This window comes from Acartia tonsa, chromosome 12 (assembly GCF_053477335.1).
Source record: "Acartia tonsa isolate MP-2025a chromosome 12, ASM5347733v1, whole genome shotgun sequence".
Classification (NCBI taxonomy): Eukaryota; Metazoa; Arthropoda; class Copepoda; order Calanoida; family Acartiidae; genus Acartia; species Acartia tonsa.
Window position 1 is genome coordinate 15,136,198 of NC_137271.1, and position 22,256 is coordinate 15,158,453.

The 22,256-nt window shown below is 32.1% G+C and overlaps 2 protein-coding genes and 2 long non-coding RNA genes across 4 annotated transcripts in view; all 4 read right to left on the reverse strand.

Moving 5' to 3' along the window:
* Positions 1 to 860: 860 nt before the first annotated feature.
* LOC145333199 (uncharacterized) lies at positions 861 to 3,269 on the reverse strand. Its single transcript, XR_013884475.1, has 4 exons — positions 3,266 to 3,269; positions 2,768 to 2,845; positions 2,343 to 2,389; positions 861 to 1,617 (listed from the first exon to the last, which is right to left on the reverse strand). It is a non-coding gene; the product is annotated as an uncharacterized LOC145333199 (long non-coding RNA).
* A 3-nt stretch (positions 3,270 to 3,272) lies between these two features.
* Positions 3,273 to 12,484, reverse strand: LOC145333201 (uncharacterized). Its single transcript, XM_080178347.1, has 11 exons — positions 12,477 to 12,484; positions 11,687 to 11,720; positions 9,836 to 9,878; positions 9,406 to 9,455; positions 8,353 to 8,459; positions 7,819 to 7,903; positions 6,697 to 6,792; positions 5,859 to 6,014; positions 5,477 to 5,600; positions 4,259 to 4,523; positions 3,273 to 3,357 (listed from the first exon to the last, which is right to left on the reverse strand). Exons 2-11 carry the CDS (start codon positions 11,696 to 11,698, stop codon positions 3,273 to 3,275), a joined length of 1,023 nt encoding a protein of 340 aa, XP_080034473.1. The 5' UTR covers positions 11,699 to 11,720; positions 12,477 to 12,484.
* Positions 12,485 to 13,536: 1,052 nt separating this feature from the next.
* Positions 13,537 to 15,649, reverse strand: LOC145334123 (uncharacterized). The gene is made up of 3 exons (XR_013884719.1): positions 15,595 to 15,649; positions 13,890 to 13,929; positions 13,537 to 13,634 (listed from the first exon to the last, which is right to left on the reverse strand). It is a non-coding gene; the product is annotated as an uncharacterized LOC145334123 (long non-coding RNA).
* Positions 15,650 to 16,165: 516 nt separating this feature from the next.
* Positions 16,166 to 22,256, reverse strand: part of LOC145333202 (uncharacterized) — a 37,454-nt gene continuing 31,363 nt past the window's right edge. Inside the window, exons 11-12 of the mRNA XM_080178348.1 lie at positions 20,986 to 21,036; positions 16,166 to 16,262 (exon numbers count right to left, since the gene is read on the reverse strand). Coding sequence (XP_080034474.1) covers positions 16,166 to 16,262; positions 20,986 to 21,036 — 148 coding nt within the window. The remainder of the gene's footprint in view (positions 16,263 to 20,985; positions 21,037 to 22,256) is intronic.

The following is a 22,256-nucleotide window of genomic DNA, read 5'->3' on the forward strand; positions in this document are numbered from 1 at the left end:
AATAGCGAAAACTGTCATCTGAAATTTGCGTCACACTTCCAACATTGCGTACGATCGCGAGAAACTGCATTCTATTACTTTCCATCAGAATATAAAAGTTATGAAAAAATGGAAGGGGAATGAGACATAAAGGAAACACTCGACTAATTATGGATGTATCATTGAACCCTGAAAAATTGAAATCAAAAAGTCTTTAAAATTCTCTATTTTATCTTTATTTATATTGAATAACAACTATACATAGTTATTTGATGACTAAAATTAAACTAATTTATCTAAATAAGGTACAGTATATTCATTTTAGTTGCATTGCATTTAAAGTTAGGAGGTTGAAACGATTTGAACAAAAACCGGAAATAAAATCTATGATCACAGTTTTGACCTTCTAAAAAATGTAATAAATGATTTCATTTACCATTCGCTTTGTAATGATATCATCATGGTTGATAAGATTTTTGTAGGATTTACCATTACACTTTGGCATCACAGTAATGCTATCATTTTGGCCTTTGCGGTTTTTGTAATCTACCATTCTACTTTCGATCAAGAGAGGCAAAACTGGAATGGTAGTTTACTTTTTTAACATCGACATAAAAAAAATCTTTCATACTATTTTTAGATTATGTTAATCGTAAAAATGCATTACAAATTTGTATTACAAAAATGATGTAAAATTAAAAATAAACTATTAAATTGATTTAGATATGGAAATCATTATTTATAAAACGCTGGTATGTATGAACCATTCTGGTTCATCTCTATTGAAAGGGGAATGGTGCATTATAAAATCATATCGACCATGATGATATCATTACCAAGAGATTTGAACATGGAATCATACACTGTCATTTTTAGAGGGTCAAAGCCGTAATCATAAATGAAAATGATTTTACCCTCCTAATTTAAAATTGTTGATTTTTATCTAATACTAAAACAATAATAGTGAATTAAAAACAACTCTTTACAATAATCCATATTTTGGGGACATGTTTGGCAGCTAGTTTTGGAATATTGGTTAAAAAAACATTTTTTTCAAACAAATGAAATAACTACTGTTCTTTTAATATTCTAAAATATTTCATAATATATTAGGAAGGCTGTCTAAATTTTTTAAACCATTCCTAACCAATGGCAATATTTTGAATAAACAAATATTAATTCATTAATTTTTTATCAATCAAATGCTTTTATCACTGGTTTAAAATGCAGAAATGTAAATTAACCAAGACAATAATAGTTATTTATCGCATCATATTATAGACAGGTTTCCGTGGATAATAAAATAAAGAATTATTAAATTAAATGCCGAAGGCATGGTCTAACAAAACCGGTTTTAATCTTATGAATTTTTTTTATATCTTTGGAAATTGTCTGTAATACGATGCTATACATGATTTTTCAGTATGGCTGATTAACTGGTTAATCCAGCGGATACTAATCGATTTTGAAGCCATACTGAAAAAATTTCTTTAAACTCTTAAACATTATTCTGGAAATGATAGTTGAATATAGTTAACACATGGAAATGCCAGCAGCCTCATCGATTTGTAGCATGCTGCCAAACATTTCTGTCAAACTTGGGGGATCCTCACACTCAGTTGGCGGATCATCTATGTCCTAAATAACAGAAGCATGTACCAATGTATCAATAACCTCATTACGGGCGAGACTGCTGTTATTGACACTCTATCGTCGACAGGATAACTAAGGGTGCCAAATCTCTGCTTTTCCGTCTAAACAACCGGGGTATTATAAAATGTAACATCCATCAGACAACCAGCTCTTTGATTGCACGACCCTTGTCTGGATGTCCTTACTGAAAATGGGCCAAGGCATTCCCCCTACTCTAACTACTATTGTCGCGCACCTGACATAGAAGCTGTAGGAACAATTGTTAACATATTTAGTTATGACGTGGTGTTAAGCCGAGATTTGAACCTATCACCTCCCCGACGACGAGCGGATGCGCTACATATTGAGCCATATATATCTCTTCTTCAATTATTTCTTAAATATTTTTCTATTCAGGGAAGCTTCAGAACATTGTATATATATTTAATTTTACTCAGGGAAAAGAGGATGTGATTCTGACAAACAATTCTAAGTGAAAATTTTCCCTCAACCCCTTCCTTTTAAGTTATACCAAAATACAAGTTTTACTCCAACAAAACATTGAACTTTCAGCAATTTCAATTAATTGGCTGAATAGCAGCCCCTTAATTTTACTACCCTTCATTTTGTGGTATAGTGAAATGTTTCAGTACTTGACTATGTAAAAATAGACACAGTTTGACACCTATGGATTATAGAGTAGCTTTGTTATGAAATAGTGTACAAGTAACCTGGGTTATAAGAGCTTCATTGAAACATGTAGATCCTGTCAAATGGTCTAAAAATGTAATTTAAAAATGGAGAGAAAAATTTTGTAGACATTGGCCTTTGTATATGGTATAAACTTAGGGATCTAAAAGAAATAAGACAATGGCCGATAAATTCATGTTCATCCCCAATTATGATACACAAAATTACCCCTTTAGTAGTTAACAATAAGTTTGAACACTAAATAAAACAACCAATCAAAATTCAATAAATCTTCCCAAAGTTGTTCAGCCAACTAATAAGAAAAAGTTATTTAAAGACTTTAGGGACTAGTGTAATAAACAGCCTAATGTCAACTTAATCACTGTAAAACTACTTAGATTCTAAGCGTTTATGAAGGTTTGTTTTGTTCTATTTACAAATGTGTTTACCAATGATTTATCATCACCTGGAACAACTCTGATGATATTGCTAAGATCATCTCTACTTGCTTCATTGGTTCCATTGAGGTCATCACCACTCTCACCTAGCAGTCAATCCTCAGTTAGTACAGTGGACCAACAGCAAGTTTGGACTAATTCTAATGGAATCATTCTATCACTTATGACAAAGAAAAGGAATTTTTAAAATACATACTTATTAATATAGACTAAGGTAATGGATTAGAAAAGGTACATAAGGACCTCTCTTTCCTCTTAACCAATGTTCTCTTTTACAGTGGAGCTTCTCAAAGGTCCTGGGCAGGTTAATAACTATTCTGGGAGAGGATACCACCACCCTACCAAGAGAAATCATCAAAAATTGAACAACAAAAACAACATAGATTGAAAAGAAAACATTTTATGTGCCGCTAGAATCCTTAAGGGTCGTAGCCACCAGTTCACAGTATATAAGTTAATTCTCTGTAAATGAAATCTAAAGTTTTAATTGATTAAATGAGGTGTACGCATGTACTAATTGATTCCTGAAGACTGTTCAATGTTGACAACAAGTGGCAGGGCTAGACAATCTTGACTATGTTGACACGGAGTCTCAGATCTTAAATAACAACAATATCTATAGTAAAGATGCATATACAGATAACTTATTCCCCACTGTTTTAATGGCCTTTTTGTTTGCTATCAAATTGTTTTCTACTACTTGGCTGGGTTGATATTCCCGACACCATTGGTTGATTTTCAATGACCCGTTTTAGAGGCAGCACAAGGTCTTTGTGATAGGGAAATACAGTTATTTAACCCCTTCCCTCTCTAGTGTTTTACTCTATTAGATGAACAAATCAAAGAAAATTGGTAGTTTCCAAGGTTCATTCCTTGAAACTGTTTTTACCAAAATATATTGCTAAAGAAAATTGTAAAGGTACTATAAATATAACTACTAAGTTGTTAGAGACTCCCAGATATGACTCAAATATTTAGGTACTAGCATCAAAAGGAAAATTAAAAGATTCCTAGGCTAAAGAATTCAAATTTAAATAAGAAAGCAGCATGGTTTAACAATCTCTGCTATTATGTGTAGATTCTGATTTGGAATTAAAAACAAATGGTAGGGACATTATCCAATAAAGTATATCTGGAGCTCTCTAAGGCTCAATTCTTTGAGTTTATTTATCTTAATTTACTTTAAATATCTAAAAGCATTATATGTAGCTAGTTTAGTAATAAATCTATCCATTGAAAAAAAGCATAAAAAATAGGTACTTTTTGATTTAGATTACTTTCTGATTTAGAATTAAAAACAAATGGCTAGGACATAATCCAATAAAGTATATTTGGAGCTCTTCAAGGCTCAATTCTTTTAGTTTATTTAACTTAATTTTGCTTAAAATATCTAAGAGCATTATATGTAGCTAGTTTAGTAATAAATCATCTATCCACTAAACAAAAATAGCATAAAAATAGGTACTTTAATGTAAAAAGTTGAAATAAAATGAATTTACCTAAAGCAGCCTTCATTGCAGTAAAAGACTGATTTCCTTTTTCTACATCTTCCATCCTTATTGCGCAGCAATCCTCCATCCTCTCTATTCCTCAATATTCCATCTAAACTCTGTAGTATCCCTCTATCTGACTGGTCATTCATCAATGCCTCTAGTAGTTGCTGTTCTTTGGACTGAAATATACTTTTGAATTGGTGCAGCTCAGTTTCTTGTTGTAATAGTTCTCTATTTGTTTCGGGTTTTATCAACACTTCCATTGTTTCATCTATCACATAAAAAGCACTCTATATTTATTACTTTAAACAAATTTTCATTAATGCCTATACAGAAATTAAAACTGTAAATCCAATTATGATATTCTTTTCCATAAATAGTTGGAAAATGAAATAAAATAAGGATGACAACATCCATAAAAGCGAAGCACTGAAACGGTAGGACAAACGGACGTTAACACTTGTATATTGTCAGAACTGAATAATCAGAATATAAATGTATAAGAGTCGAAGCAAAATTGTAAGTAAATTTGTTGAAAAATACAGAATGTTTATGAACATACTATCATTTTTAGGACTTGATTATAGAGTTGCTTTGCTTATACTATTATACTTTGTTGTCCCAGAAATCACTATACAAAAAATCAGATCAATCGGATAATTAGATCATATAAAAATTTGTTGTTAAAAAAGTAGAAAAAATCAGCATGTTTAAAATTGACGTAGGGACATTCTGGTAATTATTATAGAGTTGCTACGCTTTCTAAATCGTACCTAACTACTACAGGAATCACCATGCAAAGTTTTAAATCGATAGGACAGTTCTAACTTGCCTAAATTATCGAAAAAAGCTATCTGTCTCGGACAGACGTACGGTCCGATCCTAATTATAGAAAAGCTTCGCTTTTAAAAAGGTGCGGAAATGTTAATATTTAAACTAAAGGGTAAATTACTTATAAGGGAAAAATTAATAGGCTTATAAAATGGAACTAAAAGTTAAATCTAAAATAAATGATCCTAATAAAAGTAACAGGTTTATAACTATTTTTGGGAGAGTATCGTCACCCTTCCAAGAGAAATTGCCCTCATAAAAAAGGACCCTCCCCAAAATTTATTTTTATTATACGAAAATTAAAAGTGTATGGGGGGTCGACCCTTCCCACATCATGCGCCCTTAGATGCCTCTAGGGCCATAGCCACTATAAAATAATAAACTAGAATGCGCCTTTGTTCTGAATATAATCATTTTCATGTTTTTTTATATTGTCCATTTTCTTATTAACATCAGGTCTTAGTATTGTATCCATTTTTTCTCCAATTCTGTCTAACAAACTTTTGCTATGGGCTGCCTATTAGTCAAATTCAAGTCAGTGGTGTTATACAGATATCTATCGAGACAAGACAATGGCCTATAAATTGATGTACATGCATCCCTAATGATGATACACAAAATTATTTTGTAGACTAAAATCGGAGGTTGAAACATTTGAACACTCAACTTAATGAATCAATCAATCAAAAAAGTCTCCAAAGTTGATAATTCAACGAAAAAGGTAATGTTATTGTAAAACTTTTGGGACTAGTGTAATAAACAGCCCATTGTCCACTCTCTCTCTCTGTTGTACACCACCAATTTGTTCCTTAATGGTAGTATCTCCAGTTGAAGTTTCAGAATTATTATATTCAAGTTGATTATCCTCTATGTAGTCAATATTATCATCATTGAAATATTTCTTGGCATCATTGGCTTGCTTCATATTATCCTGTATTGGGAAAACCAGGTTTATCTATAATACAAAGTAGAACGATGTCTGTCTGTTTGTTTGTCTGTCTGTTTGTTTGTTTGTAGCGAAGGATCTCGCTAACCACTGAACCGATCGGGTTCTCCTTAACAGGGTAGATTCTCATATGTCCCTGGAAGGTTTATAACTATTTTGGGGGAGGGTACCACCACCCTCCCTAGAGAAATTAAATTTTTTTAAAATTTCTCAATTTTAGAAAGAGAGTTCAACGAAAAACAAACATCAAACGTAATTTTTTTTTACTTTTTCTTTTAAAATCTAAAATAAGAAATTGAATTACTAAATTCGACTCTCTCCTCCTCAAGTGCCCCTAGGGGCGTAGCCGCTAGTATAGTATAAAGGGTGACGACATCTTGAAAATAAGACATATATTCCCAGGGAGCTCAAGGGATAAGATAATGGCCGATAAATTGATGTACATCCCCAATGATAACACACAAAATTACCCCTTATCTAGATATCATTCAGTGGTTTAAACATTTGGACACTCAACTTCAATAAAAGTCCCCAAAGCTGATAGGCCATCAAATCAGAAAAGGTTTTAATAAAACTTTGGGGACTAGTGTAATAATCAGCCCACTGTCCCCTACCTTCCTGACAAAAATACTGTAAACAAATTATAATAAAAACTGGTTTTCCCTGCCTTGGTTAGCTTCTCCAATATTTCCGCCTTCTTATCCGCCATGTTTAAATAATCATTCTTGGTCAACAGCTGACCTGTCGACATGGGGTCTTGGGACTAAAAACGCATTAATACTTATTTATAGCATCGTAATGTAGACTACTTTCCGCGGATATAAAAATGATAAATATAAAACCCGGGCTAACAAAAATGGTATAATTTTTAAGATTTTTATTTTAATATTCGTGGGATAGTGTCTGTAGTGCGAAGTTATACATGATTTTTCAGTATGGCTGTGAACTGGTTCTAATAATTCCTTTGCGTATTTAGAATAATAACTATTTGTCAATCTTTAAATATCTTTTTAACTATCTATCTAGCTGATTTTCTATCTATCTACCTAAATTTTAATATATCTGTCTGTCTATCTATCTATTGATTTATCTATATGTGTATAAGTTTCAATATATCTGTCTTTCTATCTATCTATAAATTTATCTAGATATCTACCTACGGTTTAATATAACTTTCTATCCACCTATCTATCTGTCTGTCTGGCTGTCCATCTATCTATCTATCTGTCTGGGTGTCCATCTATCTATCTACATGTCTGGCTGTCTATCTATCTATTTGTCTGTGTGTCTGCCTGGCTGTCCATCTATCCATCTATCTGTCTGGGTGTCCATCTATCTATCTACATGTCTGGCTGTCTATGTATCTATCTATCTGTCTGTCCATCTATCTATCTATCTTGCTGTCAATCTATCTACCTCTCTGTCTGGCTTTCTGTCTAGCTGACTGTCTAAATATCTATCTATCTATCTGTCTGTTTGTCTGTCTGTCTGTCTGTTTGTCTGTCTATCTGTCTGGGGGTCCATCTATCTATCTACATGTCTGGCTGTCTATGTATCTATCTATCTGTCTGTCTGGGTGTCCATCTATCTGTCTAGCTTTCCATCTATCTTTTTCTCTGTCTGGCTGTCCATCTTTCGGTCTGGCTGTCTATCTATCTATCTCGCTGTCTCGCTGTCCATCTATTTATCTGTCTGGTTGGCTGTCCCTCTACCTCTCTGTCTGTCTGGCTGTGTATCTACCTATCTATCTATCTGACTGTCTGTCTGTCCATCTATCTATCTATAAAACCTGTGAGGTGGCATGGAATTCAATCTCTTTTGGACAAAGTCTTCTATTCATTGTCATAATAACATCACCATCCAATGATCTCGTTCTAAAAATTATAAAAAAAAATTAAAGATAATTAGATATTAACAAGGATGACAACATCCATTAGTAGCGAAAAACTAAAAATTCTTGGAAGGACAACCAGACAAAATTAATCATAGAGAAGATATTCAGTTGATAAACATGCAATAATTCATAGAACTCACCAAACCTTTGTAGAAAAAGATAATAAAATATACTTTAAATGCAGGAATAAGGTATAACCAACAAGCGAAATAAATCTAAAATAATATTTTGAGGGCAAATGGCGAGGTCTTCAATTTTACGATATACTGCGCACCAACGACAGGTGAAAAAAACGTATAGGTTTTGTGATTTTTTCCCGAAATAATTTCGTTATTGGTATAACCTGCGTTTAAGGTCTTTTTATGCATGACCGACAGACTTACGGACAAAAATCTTCAGAAATAAGATATTTAAAAGCTGTTTTTCTACCTGGCTCTTATAGTAAGATCTTCAATGGCCGCTGCTTCTTTGCGGTCAGCCGCTGTAAATGAACCACTGTAGATGGTTTTCACCGAGTGTAGAGTAGAGTCAGAATTCTAGGAATAAAAACAAGGATGACAATATACATAAGTAGCGAAACAACAAAATTATGACAAAAAGATTTTTAGATGTTCAATTTATAAATGTGTATATTATATTATATTTATATTAATAAAAAATATTTTCAATATCTTTTATGCATAATCGACAGACTGACGGAAAAAGTATATTATACACTTGATGCTCATTGATACAGGAAATCTTCACCAAAAATTTCACTCGTCTATCTTCAACAGACGCCGAAAAAATCACATTCACCCCATAGCGTTACGGACTGACAGACAACGTGAATTAGAAAGTAGCTACGATATCAAAAATTTTAAGACAAAGCACTATCCTATAATCAAATAAAGTTGTCAGGTTTTTGTGTCTGTCCATTATGATCTCGTTGGAATTTCAAATTTTAAGGAAGCTTCACAGTAGTCCCATGATGGTTTCAGGCTGTTTTTTTTTAAATCATTTGGTAGGATATTTAAAAAGACATTTAATCTGTCAATATACCTATCTTACTATCAATATATTCATCTATCTACAAATCCATCTATTTATCTAACCGTCTATAATTCTATCTATATATATAGATTCATCTATTTTCTAACTATTCACCTGTCTATATATCATTCCATTTATCTATCTACAAATCAATCAATGTAACCTTATACTTATCTATCTGTCGAATATTCTGTCTATTTATCGGTTCCAGGACAAACGCAGGAGTCCCAAACGTCGGATTGGATTACAAACGCAATAGAATATTTATACTAAGATATGAATATTCAAATAGGTCCTTATCAGGTGTTAGGCAATTACAAACCTATTTGATAGTTTAAAATAGGTTAGGTTAGGTTAAGTTTCCACTCCGACATTTGGGACTACTGCGTTTGTCCTAGGACTAATTATCTATCTAAATATCCATCTATCTAGCTATCTACCAAATATAACCTGATGTTTTTGATAAACAGTAAATGTCTTTTGCTTTTCCTCTTCTTCATCTAAAAAATTAATGTTGTAATATTAAAGTAATAGGATGTTTGTGTGTTTCTATTTATCAACTAACGGTATCATTTGGTAGCTTTTGACTGTTTTCCAGGTAGGCTTTAGGCTATTTTCTGAAAGCTTAAGTCTTCCATTCAAAACAATAGTTGCCTATACAATAATGTTGCTTTAATTACGAAAATATTAATGTACGGACAAACCAATGCAAATATAGAGTAGCTACGCTACTAAAATAATAATTATATAACCTGACGTAGTTCCCAGACTAACAAGACTTTCTAAAAATGTAAATGAAAGACCAACCAGAAAGATGGACGTACGGACAGACCAATACAAATATAAAGTAGCTTCGCTACTAAAATAATAATCATCTAACCTGACGTAGTTCCCAGGCTAACTAGACTTTCCAATAGTCTGGCCTGAACAAAATATAAACAAAATTATGCAGATTTTGTTTTTAAAACCATAATAGATATTATGCAGGGAGTAAGGGAGGGGACAACGGATTAAATTAAATTTTTAGTAGTCTCAGACTTTGGGTACTGACTTAAAGGGAATGTGCAAGAATTTAGCAGGTTCTGACTGACTTATTTTATAGTTTTTTTTTAAATTTTATTAACACACCCTTTACAATTTTCTTCAAATTTTCTGGATAAATCTGGATTTCATGGTCTTTCAGCGAAAACTCTTAAATTGAATTATTTGCCCTTTGTCCCCTCCCTTACTCCCTGGATACTATGTCCATGAATAGCAAAAATGTGTAAAATAATTCTGGATATAGAATATACGACAGTTTATCCAGTTGGAGGGGATGGGGTAAAGGGGATTGGATGAGGGATTATTTTTGTCAGCTGGTAGTATTACTTTATTAAAGTATATGAAAATCTGGTGCAACCTCCAATTAATAATCTATCGATAGCTACTGTAAATCTCATTGGGAGGATACCACCATACCCTCCAAAATAAAAATCATCCCTCACCCCCAAGTGCCCCTAGAGGCCTCAAGGGGGCGTACACGCTAGTATACATTTATAGACATAAAAATAAAAAGACATTTTCAGGACTACCTTTAACTGAAATACGAAAGAAAAAAAAATTAATTAAATATTTTAAAATTCTATCTTCTAGTAGAAAAACTAAATTTCAATTTGTGTGTAGGGGATAGAAATATTTTTCCTGACATTTGATGGAATTTGGCAATTTTAAATTGTTTCAAGAGGGGAGGGGGGAGAAATAGATTTTTACATTTTCACTAAATTAAATTGTTTAAAACCATAATTTTATTAATTTCAGAAAAACAAAGTTCTCCTTATCATCAGGAAGAAAGGGAACATTGGGCTGTTTATTACTTTAGTCCCCAAAGTTTTATGTTAGCGTTTTTGTTTTCGCTGGCTTAACAACTTTGGGGACTTTTATTGAATTTCATTGATTTAAGTCTCTTAATGTTTCAACCACTAATTGTAATATACAGAAGGAGTAATTTTGTGGATCATCATTGGAGATATACATCAATTTATCAGCCATTGTCTAACACTGATCCCTTCATGATTGATTATCCTAATATGTATATAGAGTAGTATTTTTGTTTTTTTTAGATCTCGTCGACAAAACACAATCCTTATCATAAAGTAACAGGATCTGTATCTGTCTGTGTGTGTACCGAAGGATCTCACTAACCACTGAGCTGATATGATTCTCCTGGCCTTTGCAGGGTAGCTTCTCATAGGTCCTGAGAAGGTTAAAACTATTTTTGGGGAGGTCACCACCATCTTCCCAAAAATCACCCTAGGAAAAATGACCCCTTCAAAGAATATTTTTTTACTTTTTCTTTCTAAAACTAAAATAGAATATAAGGGAGTCAAATTCAACTCTTCACTACCTTAGAGGCCTCTAAGGGCATATCCGCTAGTTATTATATAGAGTGGTTATTTTGTTTTTGGTCCGCTAAGATCTCGTCGATAGTACATATTAGTTTTAGAAGAGTAGTTGCGATTATAAAATCAATATATTATTACTTGGATATTGCATCAGATTTTCATAAACCCTGATAAAGAAATGCTCGCAGTTGGCCAAAAAACGTTTACCCCATTCAATTTCTTTTCCACATCCCCTTCTCTTCTACTGGACGAAGGAACTGATCAATAAATGAGTTCCATATTAGCAACCTAAGTTGACGGCAAATTTATCCACGTATATCCTATATCCATTGTTAGATAAAATGTTTTACCTTTATAGACATATGCTTGCTAGCATCAGAATTTCTAAAAAATAAATAAAGATTTTATTTTTATATTTAAAGTTTATTGAACTATATATACTACTTAACTCCCCCACCCCCCTCTATAATAAATAGTATACAACAAGGATAGAACACTGTTCCCTCACGGATGAGGCTGCTTTAACGTCAGATTTTTCTGTCCAAACATCTGGGGTATTAGGTTTAAGTAACAAACTATTAAACTATAAACTCTTTGATTGCATAACCTTTGTCTGGAAGACCTAACGGCGCATGGCAATGAGTTGCGCCTGTTTTGGATAAACGTATTCTCCCTTCTCTGTCTAATAATGTCGCGCATCTTACATAGGGGCTTTAGAAACCATTTTAATGTCTTTGGTAAAACAATCGATTTTAACAAACTGACACAGGCCAATCAATAAAGACATCTATGAAGCTCTGAAAAATTAGGACAAACGAACATTGACACTTATAGAGTGTCAGAACGGAATGAGTAGAATACAAACGTATAAATCGAAACAAAATTGTAAGTAAATTTCTTGTAAAACTGAATTAATACAGAATACTGTTTAAGGACATACCTAAATTAGGACTTGATTATAGATATGCCTCGCTTATAACGTTTTACCTTGTTGTAATAGGAATCACTATTAAAAAATCAGATGATAATTATAAGTTTGAAATCGATGGGACAATTCTAACATGTCTAATTTAACAAAAAGAGCTAACCGTAGAACCGACCCTAATAAAAGAAAAGCTTCACTAATGATGAAATAATTACCTTGGTTTTAGTAATTCCTCTAAAAAATGTAAAATCATTATTATTTTAATCTTAACCAAGCTACTGCGCCCCTATAATTTAGTTTCTTTAAAAATAGCCTAAGACCATCCTGGGATCTATTTGAAGATTCCCCCAAATGGAGATATTAATCAGTCGAGTTATTAATTGTCTAAAGTCAACCCAAGACCAAAATTTTAAAATATAACCACCATTAGAATTATATGAAGATTTCCTGAAATGGAGAATTTAAATTGTCTGCTTACATATTCCGGCCTCTTAAGGGGCGATTCGTCGCATTTTCACAGTAGCTTTTCTCCTATATCTAGCCCCTGCAGTGGGCTCTAGCCCTGCGGGGCTAAAATGACCTATCAAAAGCTACTCTGAAAATACGACGCATCTTAAGAGGCGTTTTCACGAAAGGAACTATACCCCATATTTATAAAAATAACCCTACTCATTTATTCTACATTTGTTTTTTAATTAATATAACAATTGTTTCGCCCTTAAAATACTGTTTTTTTTAAGAGCTACGCTGTTTATAATGATTTTGGATTTTTCCTTTATATGGATTAATTTCCACTATAGGGTAAAGATCATCTGAATAATAATACCATTCAATTTTTTTAGAAGGATAGGGCAATATACAACAAATTCATCTTCTTATAAATCTTTTTTGGCATGGTGTAGAAGGGTTTAACCTTACACCTAACCAACTCCAATTAAAAATTGACTTGATTATTAAATGATTTTTCTTAAAGTGTAAATTAATGTAGGCTAGACTGTAACAAAGTGTTTGACAATAATTTGAAATAGTTATTTATCGCATCGTATTTTAGACAGCTTTCTGCAGATATCAAAACGAAAAATTATTAAATTAAAACCGATGAGCCGAAGGCAAAGCAAAACAAATATATATTTTCTGTTTGTTATATAGCTGTCTATTGCTTTATTAAGATTGCCAAAATAAGTCCTATCAAAAATAATAGTGTATATAGAAAGCTTGCAAACGTGCGGATATGTATATAGAGAATGTAGCCACGCTCTAAAATAACTACCATTGAATGATTTCCTTGAATAGATTTTTGCATAGAAATTGTTCCCGTCCGTTCAACATTTCTTTGCCGCTGTGTTCTCTGACGGCGCAGCCGCCGCCGTCGCCTTAAGATTATTATTATTATTTTTGTGCAGCTATTCAATTGAATGGGTATGTCCTCATGTCTGCATGTTATGAATTAATTCAATTCGCAACTAGATATAAAAATTTAACTGTAAACATAAACATAATTCTTTTATTTTGATGCCAGTTTGAATTTTTTGAAACCAAAACAAAACAGTCCAAACCTTTTTTAAAAAGAATATTTTTAAGGCATTGAGATTTATAGAACATACTGGAAATTTCTTTATATTTCTTACCTGATACAAATTGGAATAAAACAAATACTCATTATCAATCCTAAACAAAAAAAAATTATAGTAAAATTACAAAATTTCATTTAAATTTTCTGCAAATGAAAAAAGTCTTTTCTTAGAATATTTCGTCTATAATAATAATAATACAACATCTATTTGCTGAAGAAAATTATCATAATTGGAGCCAATCAACCACGCCTGGTATAGCAGCAGTCTGCAATTTTTAATGTCTGGAATCTGGATGCATAAATCCAATGTACAATTTAGTTAAATCTATGTATATTTCTAGTGACGCAATTATTATATAAAAAGAATCGATGAGTTAAACCGTATTCAAGAAGATGATTAAAGTCCCTTCACAGATTATGACGTCATGCTATAGAATAGCCAATGTGAGGCCAGTATACAATGTAATTGACAAAAATTGTAAAATTTATGCTGACTTCTCATTGGTTATTTTATCGTATGACGTCATAATCTGTGGAGGGAATTTAATCATCTTCCGTATTCAATAATTGACTTATTAAAAAATGAAACAAGTTAAATATTTTATCGAAAATCTCTGATGACTGATTTATATACAATATAAAAAAGAAACAACTAAAATCTTATTATAACTATATTATAGTTAAAACATTCATTTTGATAAAATTTTCGCTAATTGTATACATAATTATCCTTTTTTGTCTAATAATGATTAAGTTGATTCCTAATCTAATTATAGTAGGGTTTATGACACCTGGTGCAAATCTAAAAAGATAAGACAATGGTCGATAAATTGATGTACATTCCCAATTAATTTACACAAAATTACCCCTGCTGTAGATTACAATTGGTGGTTGAAACGTTTGGAGAATCAACCAATCAAAATTTTATAAAAAAAAGTCCCAAAAGTTGTTAAGCCAAGGAATAAGAAAACGTTAATATAAATATAAATGGAATCTAGTGTAATAAACAGCCCATTGTCCCCTCCCTTCCTGATATTATTATCTTTTATAAGAAAATCTACTAAATAATCTTTCATTTTTAAAAGTGTCAGTACGTTCTTCCGTACGTGATGATTATCTCTTTTAGTTAATTTTTGCATGTTAGAATTGTTATAATGATTTAAACTTTTGATGATGATTTCTATAATGTTAAGTACGATTTAAAAAATGTGGTAAAACTGAAATTTTTTGTATGATATAATTGTCCTATTCATATGACAGAACGAGGTAGAATCTATTTGAGAGAAGACTTATAATAAGTCCATTGTACTGTCTCTTTCTTAGAAATTTGTTTTTCAATTTTCAATTAGAACTACGAACTCTGGCCGCGGCGCTCGGCATCCTTACCTGCCTAGCCGCAGCGCTCGGCCCCCTAGCCTGCCTAGCCGCAGCACTCGGCTCCCTAGCCTAAAACCTAACCTAACCTGAAATAGTTGTTCTGTTGCGGGGGGGGGGGGGGGGTTATACAAATTTTCAAAAAAAAATATTTCTAAGAGACGAACGCCTCTTTCTTTTTATCAGGGATCGGCAGCCGCGCCTCAGCCTCGCATAAGCCTCAAATTTAAACCCGCTGGTGTGACAAAAAAACTTCTATTTTAAAGATAGATTGTCTGATTATGAACAAGTTTAGACATCCAGCTGAATTTTAAAGATATAATATGACGGTTTCACTGAGATTTACACGCGGATGACGCGCAGGTGCCGAGCCTTGCTAATTATACCTGTTGAAATAACCATTGCCATTATAATTGGTCCTATCGAACTCTGTTTATTCCTGCAATAAAAATAAAGTGATGAAGAATGCATGATCAACATAGTATATATACAGATAACTAGATGCCCCCCTTTTCCAAGGACCTTTTTCGACTGCTAGCAAATTTTCTTCTACTTGGCTGTGTTAATTTTCCGGACACTATTGGTTGATTTTCAAAGATCCAATTGAGAGTCTGCATAAGGTCCTTGGGATGGGGACATACAGTTATTTAACCTCTTCCTCGTCTAGTGTTTTACTCTAATGCATGATCAGTGGCTACGGATCTGCAGAATCTTCGAAGGAAATTTCAGATGTCATATTTCATAAGGTTTTTTTTTTTTTGGGGGGGGGGGATTTGGGCTATCGTATAGTTATTTCTCGCATCATATTATAAAAAACAGGTTTTAATCTTATAATGGCACATTTTTATATTCGTAGAATACTCGATATAAAAATAAGACATAATTTTTCTGTATGGCTGAGAACCGGTTCTAATCCACCGGATATTAACCGGTTTCGATGCGATACGGGAAAATGATTTACCTTTTTAGTGGAGAGGCTGGTGGATCCAAAACAAAAATGGTGGCTGACACTTGGTCATGGAACAACACTTCCCCGGTAAATTTATCAACTTGCCTAGAAAAAATCGCATTATATTTTGTAGCGCAGCTACTTTAAAGGGACTGTGATGTGAACGAGAAAATTTCTCATCAGATTATCAAACCTTAACATCATCTCATTCATATAATTTCAAATATAGTTCAAAACTGTCTCTCGTTTCCTTAAAAAATGGCTTTTTCCGCCGATTTTTACTATGTCCAAGATTGGGGAAAAAGCTGACTTTTAACATAATCCTTGCTTTAAACCAATGTATAGTTGCTTAGAAATTGATGAAATAAGCAATATTCTTTATTGAAAACCAAATACAATAACAAAGCTAGAAATAGTTTTTTTTTATTAGTATCCAAGTAACTTTAGTTGGCCCATCTCGCGCTACCTTCTCGTCCTTGTGTACGTTACGGTAACCAAAGGTAATGAAAACACTACATTTTTCTCGTTTCTCTCAAAAAGTTGCTATCAAAAAATAAGAAAATCAGCATTTTTAAAATGGACCTGCGGATTTTCTGGCAAGGATTATGAGTTGCAATGTTCCCTAAATAGTAAATAAAAAAATATGTTTCTTTAAGAAATCTATTAAGTCAAGTTTATAAATCTATTAATTGATTGAAAGCTCACTACTATTTATTTTACATTGATAAAAAATTTTTATTTGCTGTGCTTCTTCTTAGTATAATTGTCCTTGGATATATCTTAGGTTGTGAAACAATAATAACTTTTAAGTTAAAATTAAATATTTTTACAATAATGACAACAATAATTAACTTTCATTTTGTGCATTTTTTCCCTGACAATTTCATCATTTAAAACCTAATCGTCATGGGAATCATTAAAACTTGCTATGTGAATGCTTCCATTTCCCTATTATCAAAAAATTAAATGTCACTCAAACCCGATGGTTGAAATATCACAACAGTATTATGTTAAAGTTCTCTATAAATATGATTATAAAAGGAAAATAATAGCCAAACTTATAGACGTACGGACAATTAAACAAATAGACCCTAGTTATGATAAAGCTTTGCTTCACAAAGCAGAGAAAATAAGTTTTGCAAGATAAATATAATATTATAATTAATATGTTGTAATGTTTTATATTGAATTTCTTTCCATTTATTTATTTTCTTATCAAGTCAGGAATATATTGGTTTGTTACATTAAATCAAAAAATATTGGTGCTTTCAATAAAAGTACCTTTTTAAGCAACAGATCTATAGTACAGATGCATATACAGACAACTACCTCCCTTCATTTTTCAACGACCTATTTTGTCTGCTTCTAAATTATTTTCTGCTAATTGGCAGTGTTAATATAAGCGATACCATTAGTTGATTTTCAATGACCCAATAGAAAGGTTGCACAAGGTGGTTGGGATGGGGAGATACAGTTATTTCACCCTTTCTCCCTCTAGTGTTTTACTCTAATTGTTAAGCAATGATAACCTCCTTATTTTTTAAATAAATTGAAAAAAGAAGAGAGCGGGGCTGGATATTATCATTCTTGGTGGGGGGTGAATACTTAAAGGGTGTTAACCCCACTCAATCTTTAAAAACTCCATATTTTACCTCCCTAAAAATTTTAAAAATACATTAGATTACCCCCATCATACCTTTGAAACCCCTCATTTTACCCCACTCAAAATAAAAATCTTGGACGTCCTTTGGTAGAGAAGGGGGGGGGGTGTTAAAGTTCTTGTGTTTGTTTATTACATTAAGTCAGGATAAGTTAGGTTATAATGGTTATCCCCGCTGGGTTAGAGTCCCCCGCAGAAGTGTAACAAAATATAGAAAAAAAGTTTTACCAAAAAAGCGTTCCTAATAGAAAATTTGGCGACTGACAAAACGAATAACATTAAGCATAGCTAATAAAATCTTTGATATGATATCCCTGCAATTTATGTGTTATTATGGCATATTCAAATAAATTTGCATAAAACTAATGTTATGTAAAACTAGAAACCCTTGTAGGTCTTCCCTGTCATCAGGGATGTGTTAATGGATGAGAAATTAATTTATCTCTCAAATGCGAATATTAAAATTCAGTGTATAATAATCCTGTTATATAAAGTAGTAAGGTTTTTTTGTCTGATGCTTCAGCTTTTAATAACAACAGACCTGATTGAGTTCTCTCTCTTTGGGAAGATTCCCATAGGTCTCAGGATGGTTTTAATTTTGGATTTAGGATGGTTTTAGGCTATTTTTCTGCCCCCATCATATTCCTTTATAGAAAGATTCAATAGATGCTAGAGACGCATCCACTAGAATCATTGAAATTAATTATATAATTAGGTTATCATAAGACAAGAATGACAACATACAAAAGAAGCGATAATTTTTAGGTGTTAGGTTTACTGATAAATTTAGAAATATGATAATTCTAATCTAATAATCTGAACACTTCAAATCAAACATGAAATAGCCTAAAACCATCCCGGAACCTAGTTGAAGCTTCTCTACCATGAAGAACTCATCTGGTTACAGACAAAATAAAAATCCTAACTACTTTATGTAATAGAATTTATTTCCAATCTGTTTTTTTTCTAGTTTAGAAAAAATCTAAACTAAAAAGTTAACTGAAAGATATAAAGGGGGAGGTAGGTTGTGCTAAAATTCCGTAAAGGTGTGAGTTTTAAGGCTTAAAAACCATAGTAGAGAGATAAAATTTATGTTAACTTTAAAATTTTTTGTTGTTGTCTAATTCTATAGTTCTTTTCAATAAGGAATACACATATCAAGTGAATATCATCGTTTTACTACTGTTTTTAATCCTTAAAACTTACACATTTAGGGAATTTTAGCACAACCTACCTCCCACTTTCTTATAAATATTTCAACATATAAATAAACTAAGAACGGGTGTTGAATATTTAATTTTGAATATCTGAATTTAATTAAAATTTATACGCTTTGAAAGGTTATATAGTGTTAAGCATAAGATTAAGATGTAGATAATATATATACAGTGTGTTTTTTTATGAGAACTTTTTTGAAAGCAATTTTACCCCACTTATAGTTATCAGAATTTAATGATTAATGGCTTATTTTCTTCGTTTTTTAAGGCAATTGATAGAACAACAAAAACATATTTCAGTGTATACAGATACTATTAGGGACATGTACTAGAACATATCAAAGTTTGAAGGTCATATCTCAACCAGGGAGGGAGTACTGGCCCCCCAAAGTCGACTACAGAAAATCAATTTTTTTAAGAAAGATGCGCTAAAACCATTTTTATATGTTGACACCTAAGTTTTGAAATTTAGATTTTACTGTACTTTTTAAATAAAAACTGAAATATTTTTTTGTTGTTCTATTAATTGCCTGAAAAAACAAAGAAAATAAGCCATTAATCATTAAATTCTGATAACTATAAGTGGGGTAAAATTGCTTTCAAAAAAGTTCTCAAAAAAAACTGTATAAAGGGGGAGGTAGGTTTTGCTAAACCTCACACAATTAAGGAATTTTAGTACAACATAACTTCAACTTTCTTATAAATATTTCAACATATGAATAAACTAAGAACGGGAGTTGAATATTTAATTTTGAATATCTGAATTTCATTAAAATTTATACGCTTTAAAAGTGATATAGTGCTAAGCAAAAGATTAAGATGTAAATAGAGAATATGTCATCCTTATACTAAAGTAACAGGATGTTTGTCTGTGTGTCTGTACCGAAGGATCTCTCTAACCGCTGAACCGATCGGGTTCTTCTTAACAGGGTATATTCTCATAGGTCCCGGGAAGGTTTTTAACTATTTTGGGGGAGGGTACCACCACCCTCCCAAGAGAAATCACAAAAAATCAAATTTTTTTTACGTTTCTTGATTTTAGAAAGAGAGTTTAACGCAAACATAAACGTCAAACGCAACATAGACATATTTTAGATATAAAAAAAAAACATTTAAAGTGCCACTAGAGGCCTCTAGGGGGCGTAGCCGCTAGTTATATATAAAGTAGTAAGCTTTTATCTGTAACAAAGGATCTCGCTAATCGATGAACTGTTTAGGTACTTAGATGATTTTAGGCTATTTTTCTGCCCTTCCATTGATCCCTGGATGCAAGGAGCGCATCCTCTAGTATAGTTAAATCATCCCAAATGTATAATGAAGGAACCTAGTATTAGTGTCGGAGTGATTATGACGTACAAAAAAATTATGCAATGAGAGGCCATTATTGATCATTGGTAAAATTTATAGTGGCCTCTCATTGTCAATTTTTTTACGTCATAATGAAGCTGCAGTTCTGAAAATTCGGATTTGCAATTTTTTTTGGTTCGCAGTGTAGATAAATATATATATTACAAATAGATAAGATAGATTGATATACAGATAAATAAATAGATATATTACCAAAAATAGATATGATATACAGATAGTTGAATAGATATATTACTAATGGGTAAATAGATAAGATAGATAGATATACAGATAGATAAATAGATACATTACCAATGGAGTAATAGATAAGATAGATAGATATACAGATAGATAAATAGACATATTACCAATGGATAAATAGATAAGATAGATAGATATACAGATAAATAAATAAATACATTACCTATGGACAAATAGATAAGATAGATAGATATACGGATAGATAAATAGATATATAAATAATGGATAAAAATATTTGATAGATATACAGATAATAAATAGATATATTACCAATGGATAAAACGGTAAGATGCACAGATAGATAATAGATTTATTACCAATTGATAAATAGAATAAAAATTACCTGACTGTACAAGTAATTTGACTGCCGTTCTTTTCTTGGGTCAAATAGAAACTAACGGTCAGATTTTTATTTTAAACTAAAAAATAAATATCAAACTACAAATAAAACATTTCCTTCTTTTTTAAAGGTTAAGGTTGGGTTAAGTTTAATATTTTTGGTTGTGTATTTTATACCTTTGATTTGAAATGATTATCTGAGAACCAAAAGGCATTTTTAGCTTTTAAATACTCTAACGCCCACTAAAGGATATCAAGTTAAGTAACATCCAACACATAATAACCAACCCCTTAAATTGCCCAACCTATGTAGGGAAGTTCTAACTTTGAATGAGATAAGCCTGTTTATGGGCCAAGGCATTTCCCTACTCTTACTATCAGTGTCACGTGCCAAGTCTAGCAGTAGTAGGCACTATTTTAACGTAACTAGTATGATGCGATTTTTTGTGTATAGTTCTACTTATTATTTGTAATCTTATAAACCTTATAAATCTTTTTTACTTATAGATATGCTTCCTACAATCTACATAGACGTCCAACCTCCCTCAAACCCTTAAACCCCTCATTTAACCCCTTCAAAAATATTTAAAAATTCGTTTTACTACCCCCCTCAAAATTAAAAGCTTGGACATCCCTTTATACCTACCCTATACGTTCAAACAACCCATTGTAATCAGCCTGACTTGGCGACCGCTATTTTTTTAATTAATCAAAAATGCGGCTAAATATAAATTCTTATCACTTAGCTGCAATCTGCGACTGTAAAATAAGGTGAAAAAAAATAATGTTTCCACTTGGCAGCTGCTAAAATATTACGGCAAATCACCGCTGCGGATGTAGTGACCGAATAGAAAATGGCCAGAATGAAAACTCTTTGTTTGGACAAAAGATAATGTTTTTGCCAATACAATATTTTTCTCTTTCCCTCACTTTAGCACTTTATAAACATACACATTAGACTGATTTTGTATTGTGCGGTTGATTTAAACATTTTTGCAATTATGGGTTCCAGGACAAACGCAGGAGTGACAAACGTCGGAGTTGACAAAGTTAATTAAGTATTTCTACAGTAAATAGGTTAGGATGTAAATATACAAAAAGCCCCCTCATGGTATGGTTTGTAATGAGTTCGGTTAGGTTAAGTGTCCACTCCGACGTTTTCCCACTCTGAAATTTGTCACTCATGCGTTTGTCTCAGGACCGTATTATGTAATTACGTTATTAAAAGAAAGATTGTTTCTTGCTTACTTTTTAGTAAAAATAAAATATGATTAT

What these genes read in the sequence shown, in the direction of transcription:
- LOC145333201 (XM_080178347.1), bottom strand. An exon ending in CTGTTTATCAAAAACATCAG is followed by an intron (nt 8,460 to 9,405) that starts GTTATATTTGGT and finishes TTTTATTCCTAG; the next exon opens with AATTCTGACTCTACTCTACA. An exon ending in AATTCCATGCCACCTCACAG is followed by an intron (nt 6,793 to 7,818) that starts GTTTTATAGATA and finishes ATGCGTTTTTAG; the next exon opens with TCCCAAGACCCCATGTCGAC.